The sequence below is a fragment of the Penaeus vannamei genome, chromosome 3, assembly GCF_042767895.1.
Source record: "Penaeus vannamei isolate JL-2024 chromosome 3, ASM4276789v1, whole genome shotgun sequence".
Classification (NCBI taxonomy): domain Eukaryota; kingdom Metazoa; phylum Arthropoda; class Malacostraca; order Decapoda; family Penaeidae; genus Penaeus; species Penaeus vannamei.
This window is the reverse complement of record NC_091551.1, coordinates 39,137,264-39,149,763: the sequence shown is the minus strand read 5'-3', so window position 1 is coordinate 39,149,763 and position 12,500 is coordinate 39,137,264. Positions and strand designations below refer to the sequence as shown.

General features: G+C 39.2%; 2 protein-coding genes across 4 annotated transcripts in view; one reads left to right on the top strand and one right to left on the bottom strand.

Moving 5' to 3' along the window:
• Positions 1–9,591, top strand: part of LOC113807090 (mucin-2-like) — a 19,630-nt gene extending 10,039 nt beyond the window's left edge. For 2 of the 3 annotated variants that reach the window (XM_070145211.1, XM_027358259.2), the window contains 3 exons: positions 1,096–6,724; positions 6,909–7,151; positions 7,686–9,591. In XM_070145211.1, coding sequence (XP_070001312.1) covers positions 1,104–6,724; positions 6,909–7,151; positions 7,686–8,334 — 6,513 coding nt within the window. In that variant the 5' untranslated portion in view covers positions 1,096–1,103 and the 3' untranslated portion in view covers positions 8,335–9,591. The remainder of the gene's footprint in view (positions 1–1,095; positions 6,725–6,908; positions 7,152–7,685) is intronic. The other variant, XM_070145219.1, reaches the window with a different exon arrangement.
• Positions 9,592–12,479: 2,888 nt separating this feature from the next.
• LOC113807089 (pyridine nucleotide-disulfide oxidoreductase domain-containing protein 2-like) overlaps positions 12,480–12,500 on the bottom strand; it is an 8,868-nt gene continuing 8,847 nt past the window's right edge. The window contains exon 11 of the mRNA XM_070145165.1: positions 12,480–12,500. This exon is cut by the window's right edge and continues 443 nt beyond it. The gene's annotated coding sequence lies outside the window, so the exon portion shown is untranslated.

The window sequence follows — 12,500 nt, the reverse complement described above, 5'->3', positions numbered from 1 at the left end:
CAGCAGCTGAAAGTCCTGTTTCCCGCCGTCCGTGTCGGCCAAGCTGACAGACCCCGGCCATGCTGACAGCCCCCAGCTCTTCGCTTAGGTTTGACTGATGACGCTTGGGGTATCAGCACGCACTTTGGGCTTTAAGGTGAGGGTGGCCGTGTAATTATATCCCCGGCGCCGGTACACCTGATATGTTGTTCATTAGGCACGGCCCCCGTACTCGACCTTGTCACCGGCGGGGCCAACACGGGCGAAGGGCTGAGGGTTTGAATGCGCATTCTCAGAGGGCGGAGCTCAGCGCGCTCCCGTCTGAATCACCACAAATAGCCCCCTGAGGTCACGCCGCAACTCAGACAGACCGTTGCCGCCGGACGCGAACCGCAAGCGCGAAGTCAAATGCAGTCATGTCCTGGGAGATGCGTTTTTGTATCAAGGTGTAATAGTTATCTTAAGATTTGTTATTTACTTTTGCATTGACGTATGTGGCCATTTTCGAAGAGCTTCGTTTTGGTTAATTGCCGCGCAGGAATGCACTTATTGCGGAAGGCGATCCGTCAGAACTGATAAACTAATGACGCTAAAGTTAACGCTGAGGAGTAAATGCTAATCGACTTCCTAGTCACTGCCTGATGATAAGTGTCGATGAATGACACCTATTCTAGAAAATTAGGCGAATGCGTATAATTGCTATGTTGCTCTTGCGCACTTTATATTTTTGTGCAACATTGAATGGGCAGTATTGTACTTATTTTATATTGCATCTTTAGATTGATAGCTTGATTTTAGGAAAGTGAGGATATTGATTAAGTATAGATATAATTTATTTTACATAATCTATGGTACAAACAGTACATTTACACAAAACATTCATGTTTAGTGCATGATGTCTAGATATCATGTTTGGTCTAATTCAGATTATGACGTGAAATTACTCAGTGAGAGTGCCATTGCCTCCATAGATAGTCGTTTTGTAAAGACTGACAGATTGATACGTGATTTCTAGACATCACTAACAACTTTTCCCTTGTGACAGATTATATTACGGCCATAACCTTTATACCTTTGTTCGGATTCGTCCTGTTTTGTAATGTTTTCTTGTCCCAGATGGTAGAATGGCCTCCGTAGCTGTAGGCACCACTGCTGACACTCGTGCTGCTACTTCTGCTGTAACTGCCTCACCTCCTCCTGTCCCTCTTCCTAGGAACTTGTCTGCTCAAAACCCAGAAACCGCCCCGTCTTCCGACACCGCTCAGTCTAGCACTTCTCCCTCCGCCATGGCGAGCGTGCAGGCCTCGGCGACGCTGTCTTCGCCACCAGGCCCGCCTCAGCCCCCGCCTGTTTCTAGTCCTCCACCCCCGCCCCCCTCCTCCTCTCCTCCACCACCTCCTCCTCCACCTGTTGACTTGTGCTCGGTTGCATCACCGCCCCCGCCTGACCTTCCTCCGCCTCCGGACTTCTACTCCCTCTCCTCCTCCCCGCCTCCCCCGCCCCCTCCCCCTTCGTACCTGTTCCCTGAACTAACATCGGAGGACTTGCCTCCCCCACCCCCGGCTCATCTCATGATGGACCTGCCGCCCCCACCGCCCCCGATGTACATATGCTCGTATGACCCGCCTTCGCCAGAGGTAAAGTCAGAATACGACCCACAGCTCCCACCAGAATTTGCTTCAGTCGCGAAGCAACAGCCATTCCCACAAGCCCCACCTCCTCCTCCTCGAACTGGCCCTCCCCCCCGACCTAGTCCTCCTCCTCCTCCAACGCCACCAGTGCGGCAGGCGTCGAAAGAAAACTTGGCTGCAACAACACACACAGACCCCCCCGCGGCGGATGCTTCGGGTGTAACGTCGGAGTTCGCTACCAGCGGAGGCTCTCCGGAGTCCTCCTGTGACGCGTCAGCGGAAGAATCGAAGACCCGAGGGGAGACGAGCACCGCGTATCCGGGCAAGAACGTAACCGAGGATTCCGCCGACGGCCGTCCAGCCTCAAGCCTGGTGTCATCATCTACTCTGACAGCCACTATGCTCCTCACTCCTGAATCTGGCCACTCCCCGCTGCCCCCTCACGCCCTCAGAGTCTCGCCGGTTCCCACTTCGTCGTCGCTTGAGTTCACAGATGACTTCACCATGACGCCGCCCTCGAGTGATGTGACCTTTGCATCAAACTTTTATGATAATAGTAAAGACTCCACTATAGATATGGAAACACCCGAGGCCACACCTCAGCTCTCTGAGACAGTAGGATCTGTATCCTCTACACCTATTGACCTGACATTATCTCTTGTTCCTGACACCATGGACACAAGTGCCCACATGTCAGAGACTAGCCAGGATGTATTATCTGCAACCGCAACCTCGGATGACTTGTTGTCTCCTTTGCCGAAATCAACAAGCGAAGACATATCGCAAGGAAATGAAGACGATGATTCCCTTTCAGCCAGAAATGATGTGATAACAGAGAGATCAGATCTGGACACTCTCGTTTTCCCCAGCACTGCCAACACCTCTACCACAGAAATGGCGCAAATGTCGTCCCCATTCTCCACTGAACCTCCATCTTTGTTCTCTCTCCCCACCGACAGTGACACCATTTCTGCTGAGTTTGATTCCCTTGCAGCAGACACCTTGTCGCCAACAGGCGATTTTGATTCATTAGCTTTGGAAGCAGACACTTGCAGTGTTACGACCTTCACCACTGCTGTTACTACAGATGCATATATGCTCTCCTCATCATCCCCAGGGGTTTCAGATACTGCCTATGCAACTGCTGACAGTACAATGGCGTCAGCAACAGCATCTCCGGCATTTACAGAATCCTGTACCATAACACCAGTCCCTAATGACTACCTTACTCCTTTGTCAACCAACCCAACTACAACCCCAATCCCATCACCCATTCCTACAGAGGCATTTACCTCAAGACCTAGCTCACTTTCTCCTTTTCTGGACTCCAAATCATCTACTCCCCATCTATCTGACAGCTCTCTTATGACCAGTGAGGGCACTGTTTCATCTGGTTCTCAGTATCCTGTCTGTCCATCTTCTTTCTCTCCATCCCCTCATTCTTCAACCTTCGCTGTCTCCTCAGCAAGAGCAATGGCGTCATCACAACATCGTCCTGATCACAAGGTCACCAATACAGAAAGGTTAGTGGCATCACAATCCTCCGAACCTCACATGAAATCAACATCAACCCAGGGCAGTTCTGTGATGTCACAGGTGTCAGAGAATGAAAAAGGAGATGAAAACAAGGACTCCCAGCCCACGGACCTCATGGGACAGGGGGAATCGACAGCAGGGAGTGGCGATAATTCATGTAAAGCTGGAGGACAAGGGGATGAAAAACAGGATTGTTCTGAAGTGAAGAATAGTGAGAGTGATAGTGCTTCTGAAACCAAGGAATGTAACACTCAAGAACAAAGCACAAAAGAAGAATCAAATATACTTAAGGAAACCGAATCAGGAACTGAAGAGGAAATTAACAGAAATGAGCAAGAGAAATCAGAATGTGAAGAAAAGGAGGGTAATAACAGTATAGAAAGTAAGGATACTCCAACAAACAACGATATGTCTGCACAGTCAGATTCTAATACCAAAGAAGATGGAATAAAAGTTGATAATGAGGACGTAAATGATGAAAAGGAAAAAGAGGTAAGTAACGAGTTAAAAGAACAGCCAAATACAGAACTTGAGAAAAACACATCAAAGCAAAATTTTGAGCAATCAAAGAGTGAAGAAGCTCAGAAGACAAAAAATAGAGATAATGACAACAATCAAATTCCAGATAATAAAGAAAATACTGAAGTCAAATCTGATATACATGCTGATCAGAATGATGCAAAGGGAAATGAAGAACAAATAGCAAAAGATGAAGAAAAGGCAGACCAAGAGAGTACTGCCACTGGACCTAATATGAAAGACAAAGACAAATCAGAAGAAAATGAGATTTCCCAGCAACTTGTAAAGGACACTTTAGAGGATAAAACTGATGCTGAAGAGGGTAATGCAAAACCTGATTGTGAAGTTGCCACAAATGTGTCAGAGAATAGTGGAAAACAAACGACTAGTAACAATGATCAAACTGACAAAAATAATTCTGAGAGAGGAGCAAACTCTTCCAAAGATACCCTTCAAACATGTCTAGTAATACCTACAATAATAGGTTCAGTTTCAGATGTTTTCCAGTGTTCAGAGGGAGCCCCCTCAGGCACTCCCCCAAAATCTCCAAACTCTAGAAGGAGGAGACAGCCACTTTCGTCTTTCCCCCAATCAAGGAGTCCAACCCCAAGCCATGGAGTTCAGCTTGGAGTACCCCCATTATCAGCTCAGTCAAAAATATCTCCCTCTTCTCCACACACTGAAATAAATACTGGAGGTACAGTAACCCCAAGAAGGACACCATCACCTGTGAATGTCAAAAGTTGTCAAGAAGACTCTTCAAGAAAATCCCCTTCACCTAAAATACTTTCTGGGAAATCAGACAATGCTTTGCAGTTATTGAATGCTACTGTTGGTAACTTGGAAACATTATGTGCAGATTTACCAGCTTCTACAAGTATCCAACAGGATAAAAATCAAACTTCAGAAATGCTGACTCTCTCCCCTTCAAATGAGTCAGACAAAACACTAGAGGATGCAGGTGCCTTAAATGCTAAAGAAACTATAAATGAAGAGAAGAAAAATGTAATAGAAAATGGCAAACCTCAGGAAAAAGATAGTGAACTAAAACAACAAGAACAAAATGGTAGAAAAGATTCTGATTCATCTCACACTGCTGATGTCCTTAACAACAATACAAACAAGGATGAAAAAACTCAATTAGATGTTAAACCTTTACAAGAAAAACAAGTGGAGGATGGTGGTCCACAAGTGTCAGAGCAGCCTCTTATATCCAGTGGAATCAACATCCCTGAGAGTTCATATGTAGAACCACTCCCACAAAATGAGAGTACTCAGCCTTCAGCTCATGTAGAGTCAGTTTCACAGTCAAGTACCCTCCCATCTCCCCTAGGTTCTGTCAAGAGTGATGATTGCCAAACTAATGATGTAACACTGAATGTCTGTAGTGTTCAGAATGCCACACCTGCCTCAATCACTCTCCCTGAATCATCCATACAACATACTACTGGCACTGGCATTAAAACAACCATTGCAGATCAAGGAGAAAGTTTAGCTCATGATTTTGCTATTGATGAAAGAAAGGGCAATAATGGGGAAGAGGTAGAACCAGTGTGTAATCATAATGATAGTATACCTATAGTTAGTTCAGATATAAAGGTTTTACCAGAGTCTAGTCATGATAATAAACTTGAAGGTCAGGGTTCAGTTTTAGGAAGTAGTTCAGTCAGTGCTTCACACAGTCCAACTAATGGTTCCCATACCTTATTGTCTTCTTCTTCCCCCCTTCACAGCATCCTGGAAGATGTTGTTGAACCTCCGCCAGTGCCCCACGCCAAGACTCCCCCTCCGCCTCCCCCTCGATCCTGTGTCAACACCCCCAAGCCAGGCATGAGTGCTCCATTACCGCCTCCTAGGCAGTATATGCTGATTCCAATCAACCCACCCCAGACGACTCTCAGAAGACATAGTCCCCCACCAGCTCCACCCCGATCTACATCAATACGCAAATCTCCTCCACCACCACCTCCCAGATCAGCCATTCATACTCCAGCTTCTAAGAATGAATGGATTGATTTTCCTCCACTTCCACCACCTCCAATATCATCACTAAACACTCCCTCTAGTCCAACACAAAAACTGACTCCAGTTCCTGAGGAGACCTCATCACCATCTACACCTCAACCCTCTGCATCTTCTAGAAACTCAGAAACATGTTCTCCAGTAACTTCCAATACCACAGCAAGAGCTACCACTCCCTCTATAAGTGAATGTGAAGCAGATTCAAGAACTTCAAATAAAGAGGAACAAACTAATGCTCAGGCCATTACAGTCTCATCCACCTATTCCTGTTCACAGTTGGACGTGAAAACTGATGATAAGCCACCAGCTCTTCCACCACCCCCTGAAGAAGAGTCTGAAGAAGAGCCCCCCCTACCACCTCCCCCTCCTGTAGATTCCCAGAACAAGTCTGAACCCCCTCTCCCTCCACCCCCTTCAAATGATTCGGTTTCTGTTCCCCTCATTCCTCCACTTCTGCCTCCTCCTCCTCCTCCTCCACCTCCAAGAAATTTAATTACAACTCCACCACTTCCACCTCCCCCCAAAATTGTATCAAATGGGGAATATCTCACATCTCATGTGGATAATGATAAAAAATTCTCTAATCAAGTAAGTATTTTTACTTCAGATTCTTCAGAAAGTTCCAAAGAACCCCCCACCATGCCTCCACCTCCACCAGCACAACCTGCAACAGAAGCATTAGCTGTTTCATCTTCATCCATGCTTACATCTAATGTGACATCTCCAGTTTCTTCAGTCCCTCCTGTGCCACCACCAGCACCTTCATCATCAGATGCTAAATCCCAGTATACACCTCCACCTCCACCACCTAACATTCGCCTAACTTCTCCTAAACCTGGCCTTCCCAACTCCTCTCTCTTCTCAATCTCACCGTATGGCAAGGTTGTCATCAACCGAAGTGATTTACCTCTCCCCTCACCAGAAGAAGAGATAAGAAAAGTCTTTGCAAATATTAAAGACTGGGGAATTTTGGAAGAGGAAACCGAAACGCTGTCAGTCTATACTCAGCTGCGGCCTAATATCCAACAGGGACCACAGTAAGTATGAAGAACCTTTGTTTGATTATGAAAATACTGGATAAAGTGTGCTAGCCTTGGAAATATACTTATTTTTTTCTCTCTCTCTATTTGTAATTAGTATGTGCCACAAAGTTGACAGATAGCGTAAATTTACCTACGTAAGTCAAATCACTTGACAATTACTTGTAATTTTCCTTACTAGATGTGGTTTAGTGGCTCTTAGTATGGCATCACAAGTCTTCCCTGAGACTGTAGATGTTGCCGACTTACTGAAGGAGGCCAGGAGAAGAGGCTTTACCAAGCATGGAGAGATGTTTAGTTCTGAAGCCATGGTTAGCCTAGCAGAAGGAATAACTGGGATGGAGGCAACCATCAGAAGAGATGTCTTGTGTGACCCAAGGACCCTACTGGAACTCTTGATGAAAGGAGATTTGATTTTAGTGCCGTATCCTTTTATAGCATTGGTTTCATATTATAATCAATTAACATTTATTAGTTTCAGGACAGAAAAAGGTGAAAACATGATTAACTGAAGTGTATTTAAAGGGAAGACTCAAGCATATTATTTTTGCACCCATTTTGGTGATGTAGGGTATTTTAGAACTATATATTGCTACTGAAAACAAAATTTTCATAGTTTCATGAAAGTAGTTCTCTGACGTGTTGGCACTGATTAATGGGAATGGTATAAACACCACCTATAATCATAATGCAATTTTCTATAGACCATTACAAACAGCATTCATAGTATTAGTTATGCATAGGTAGTATACCTTTCATTATAACATTTATGCATTAGTCTTCTCATTGTGGTACAAATAAAGCTTAGTATGATTTAAGAATATCTATATTTTTAGATTTACATAAAAAAAAGGTATTGATTTACTTCAGTGCTACTTTGTGAATCATGTCCTATATGCCATTATATTCAGCTTCTCATGTATCTATCCCACTCTTATTTTTCTTAACTAAGCCAAAGTTATGATGCCGAGCGGAATCATCTACCTGGGCTCCGGGGTGGTCACAAGGCACACTGGGGAATCATCTGTGGGTGCCTGGTGCAGTGTCCCACTCTCAATGTACACATGGGTGGCTCTTCCAAACTAGACTCACATGTTGATCACCTGTGGCATTTCCGCCCAAGACTAAGAAAAGGAGGTCCTAGCATGAGCAGAGATGGCAGTGTCACACCTAGTGGTACCCCTCTCATCCCTAGCTCTCCAAGGTTAGGACATAGACCATTAAGGACTCCAGATATTCCTAATGAATTTAAGTCCACAGAATCTCATGAGAGAGAGGGATCCTGTGCAAGAAGCGTGGACATGGAGAGCTGGAGTGTCAGCAGCAGCCGTGTTACTACACCAATGTTACCAGAACTGCCTCATGAGGAATTTAAGCTGATTCCACTGTGGCGTCAGGGCAAAGGCCGTAATTTAATGGCTGCTCCACTTGAAAAATTATGTGAAAGTAATGACCAGTTATTGTCTTATCCAGACGGCACCACTGAGGCAGAAATGGAATATGTGATTGGGTCTGTGCAGGATGGACTTGCAGGCCAAGTTGTAGTGTTGCACAAAACAAAGACTGCACTTTCTGACCTTGTAGGAATGCTTCAAGAAAAGAAATAAGCCTTTCCTTGCTCTATCCTAGAAAGGAAAACAATTTTCCAGTGGGTGTATGCTCAGCACTATAGTCATTAGTATATGCTTACTGTAACAAGAAATATTTTTTGGATTTCCCTTAAAATGATGTTGTAGTTCAGCAGTTTAGTTATCTGGAGAATGGTATGCAGTTTGATTTACTTGTCTAGATATATGACAATATGAGAATTGATAATTATATGGGTTCTCTTAGGTCTAATCTCCATTTCCCCCATTAGAATGGATAAGTAAGATAATAGCTTAAAAAATAATAATATATATTATGCTTTCATTCTCCATTAACATAATTTTTTTTAGATTTCCTTTACATTTTTACTTATGTCAAAAGAAATGTTAATCTCATTCTTACAATTTTATGTTTTTTGGGTATGCTCAGTGATGTTATATCTTATTTTTTATTTATATATCTGCTCTTGCTCTAGTAATTTACAAAAGGACATTTCAACTGTTTCTATACAAGATTCTCCGTTTCCCATCCCACAGATAAACATGTTTATGCACAAAAATGTTGCCTTTTTCAAACTCCATGATTAGTTTGTTATTGCAGAAGGCTTATTCACATCTACAAGTTATATATTTAATGAATAATATATTATTTACAGAATAACAAACCTTTATTCATTACATATATGGAGAATATGGCATATTGAAAATGATATTTTGTAAAAAGTAAATGGATTTATATTTATCACAATATATTACTAGAGTCAGCAATGCGTATGTTTACATATTTTTTCATCCATAGTCTAGTATCTTATAAAGAAGATCACTATCTTTACAGTTAGGACTCCAATGAATTTGAATTAAGGCCAGATTGTGCCATATGTGTAGTAATGAATTATAAAGCCTGTTTCCTTTCTAAAAGGACTTTGTTGTAGAATTTCCATATTTGTATATTAACATTTGAACAGACAGCACATGTTGAGGCAGCCACCATTATGATAAGTAGAAGTATACTCTTTGATTATAATTTTGTGTATATACTGTTAATGGTAAGTATGTCTTCATTAATATATAATTATATAACACATACATCATGTTTGATTGCGCACATTGATACATGTTTAAATGTCATTTGCACAAATTTTGTAAGTATATGTGCATAAGTACATGCATATATGTATGTATATTTGTATATATATGTATATATATATATATATATATATATATATATATATATATGTATATTTGTATATATATGTATATTTGTATATATATGTATATTTGTATATATATATGTATATTTGTATATATCTCTATATTTTTTATATATACGTATATTTGTATATATACGTATATTTGTACATATCTCTATATTTGTATATATACGTATATTTGTGTATATACGTATATTTGTATATATATGTATATATATATATATATATATATATATATATATATATTTGTATATATATATATATATATATATATATATATTAATATATATATACAGATATATCTATCTATCTATCTATCTATATCTATCTATCTATCTATCTATCTATCTATCTATCTATCTATCTATCTATCTATCTATCTATCTATCTATCTATCTATCTATCTATCTATCTATCTATCTATCTATCTATATACATATATATATATATACATATATATATATATATATATATATATATATATATATATATATATATATATATATATATATATAAATATATAAATATATAAATATATATATATATATATATATATATATATATATATATATATATACACATACATATATATATATATACACACATATATATATATACTGGTGTATATACACATGCAAATGTATATGAATAAAATTGGACCCAAAAGTTTGTTTGACAGTTACTGTTAACAGTGATCTAATTTTACCTGTGTATAATATTGTGGAAATTAAATTCACTGCATCTATAAGATAACTTCTATTCATGTTTTCGTGATATCACATGGTGCTATATATATCTGTGATTGAATAATGCTGACATGGAAAGAGCTGATACCAATTACCTAAAACTTTTCAAGTAAACATTATCCTGAACAGAACTAGGGATACTCCCATATCCCGAATGTATATCTTGATATTTTTGTTCCTTCCCGTACATCTTTCAGAAAATGGATGACGTTGAACTAATTATTTTTATTACTTCTTAGCTTGCTGTACTGTGCATTTTGTCTGAGGATTGTTGCGTTCCTATGAAAAAGGTCCTTTGATCAACTATGTAAATTTTAAAGTAATACAAATAGTATGATATAAGAAAGCAATGTAATTATATTTGAAAAACACAGGAAATGAGGACAGAACTTTAAATCTGACAAGCTCTTGAAATTGTTTTGTATATTACTTTCTTTACTTACAGTATGTATCATTGTGTTTGAATACAAAAGCAAAATTAGGATAATGAAATAAGTATAATCGATCTATGCACGTAAAATAAAATACGCAACTTGATAATACTCCTTTCATATAGTAATCCTGTATATTTCATTTTTGGGCCCATAATGTGTAAAGATAATGATTGTAATGCTTTTGTTATCACTTGGTCACTGTGAGATTATACCTACCATCACAGATATACTTTGTAGTTTCAGATTTTCTCAATAGCTTCAAATTGAGCACTGTAAGACATGTGAGTGTGAATCAAATATTAAGGGTGTAATATTGGCTGTAACATTTAAAGTAAACAGTATTTAACTAAAGAGATGGAATTCACTTAAATCTGAGCTCCCATATTTGTCTGCCTTAGTCATTTAGTTTTGTAAAAATAAGAAAAAAAAGTAAATGAAAAATAATATAATTTTAGTAGGAATAATTAACCCATAAATACTGTCATGAATGTATACATGCCCTGTGGTTTTGTTTAATTTATTTTCTTACACTTAGATGAGTCCAGAAGCACCAAGGAGTGGAGTACAAGGCCTACCAGGCCTCACATATTTATGCCATGTCTTGATTTTTTTTTTATAACTATTATTGTAAGTAATGTTATTATAATAATGATGGCAATGATAATATAAATAACATAAGTAACAATAATAATAGTAATAAGGAAAACATTTTTTTCCCAAAAAATCAAGAAATGGGGTAAACAGGAAGGATCAGGTAGGCCTAGGAACTGACTCTATCATCCCTGTGAAGCCATTTGTGTGTAAACAAAAGTGATAAAACAAAACCACAGGGCATGTATCCAGCACCAATGGGTTCATTCCTCTCTTGATATCATGGTCACATTTTCCATAATGATGGATGATAGTCATTTAGCATCATAATAGTTTGCTTTTACTCCAATAGGTAGATTGATTTCCTTAATCCAAAGTCATATTTGGTATAAATTGTTGAACTTACAGTTTGCCTTACTTTTTTTGTAAAATATATTTTAAGGAATTTATAAATGAAAGGAGTGTTTCATTATAATAAAGATCATTTTGTTGTTTGACGTTTAATTTCCCCATTGCTGATGTCTTTACTAAAAGCTTCAAATCTAAATCAAATAATTTGGTAGCCCCTTTTATTCGTTACTGCAATTTCTTTATATCTTGACTCTTCTGTTGTTCAGCTGATAAGGAATGAGACTAGAGATTAATTCACCCATTCATTCATGCTGGGTAACATCCTATTATATCCTGGACAAATATTCACTAACATGTAATAAAATCATGGGTCCATTTTCTGCTGGCTAGGAGCCTTGCCAGGTGCAGTACATGGTATATTAATGCAGCCTGACCTCACCAAACTTTAGTCAAAATTTTACCCACTGTGAATGGGGTAAGGGTGTTTTGCACTCTCAAATAGATACCAAGTTTATTTTACCCTGTATTTGGGTGCTCCTGGGATACCTTTCTTGTCACAAGAATCATCTTCCCTGTATCCTTTCTATGTCCAAAGACCTATGTTTGGAAAAACACCCAGTTATTGATTTCATGCTGTAATTTATCTTTCTGTTTTCAAGATAATATTTCATCCACATAATAAAAAAGGGGAGAATATCTGTGGGGAGGATTTTTTTCAAAATAATTTTGTATATAAAATTTTTCAATCTTGAACATTTTCAAAGTGAGTTACAGATTTTTCTATAATGCCTATTAAGATTGTATATATAAATTATACAAAAATACAATACAACTGAAAATTTGGACCCTTTTTA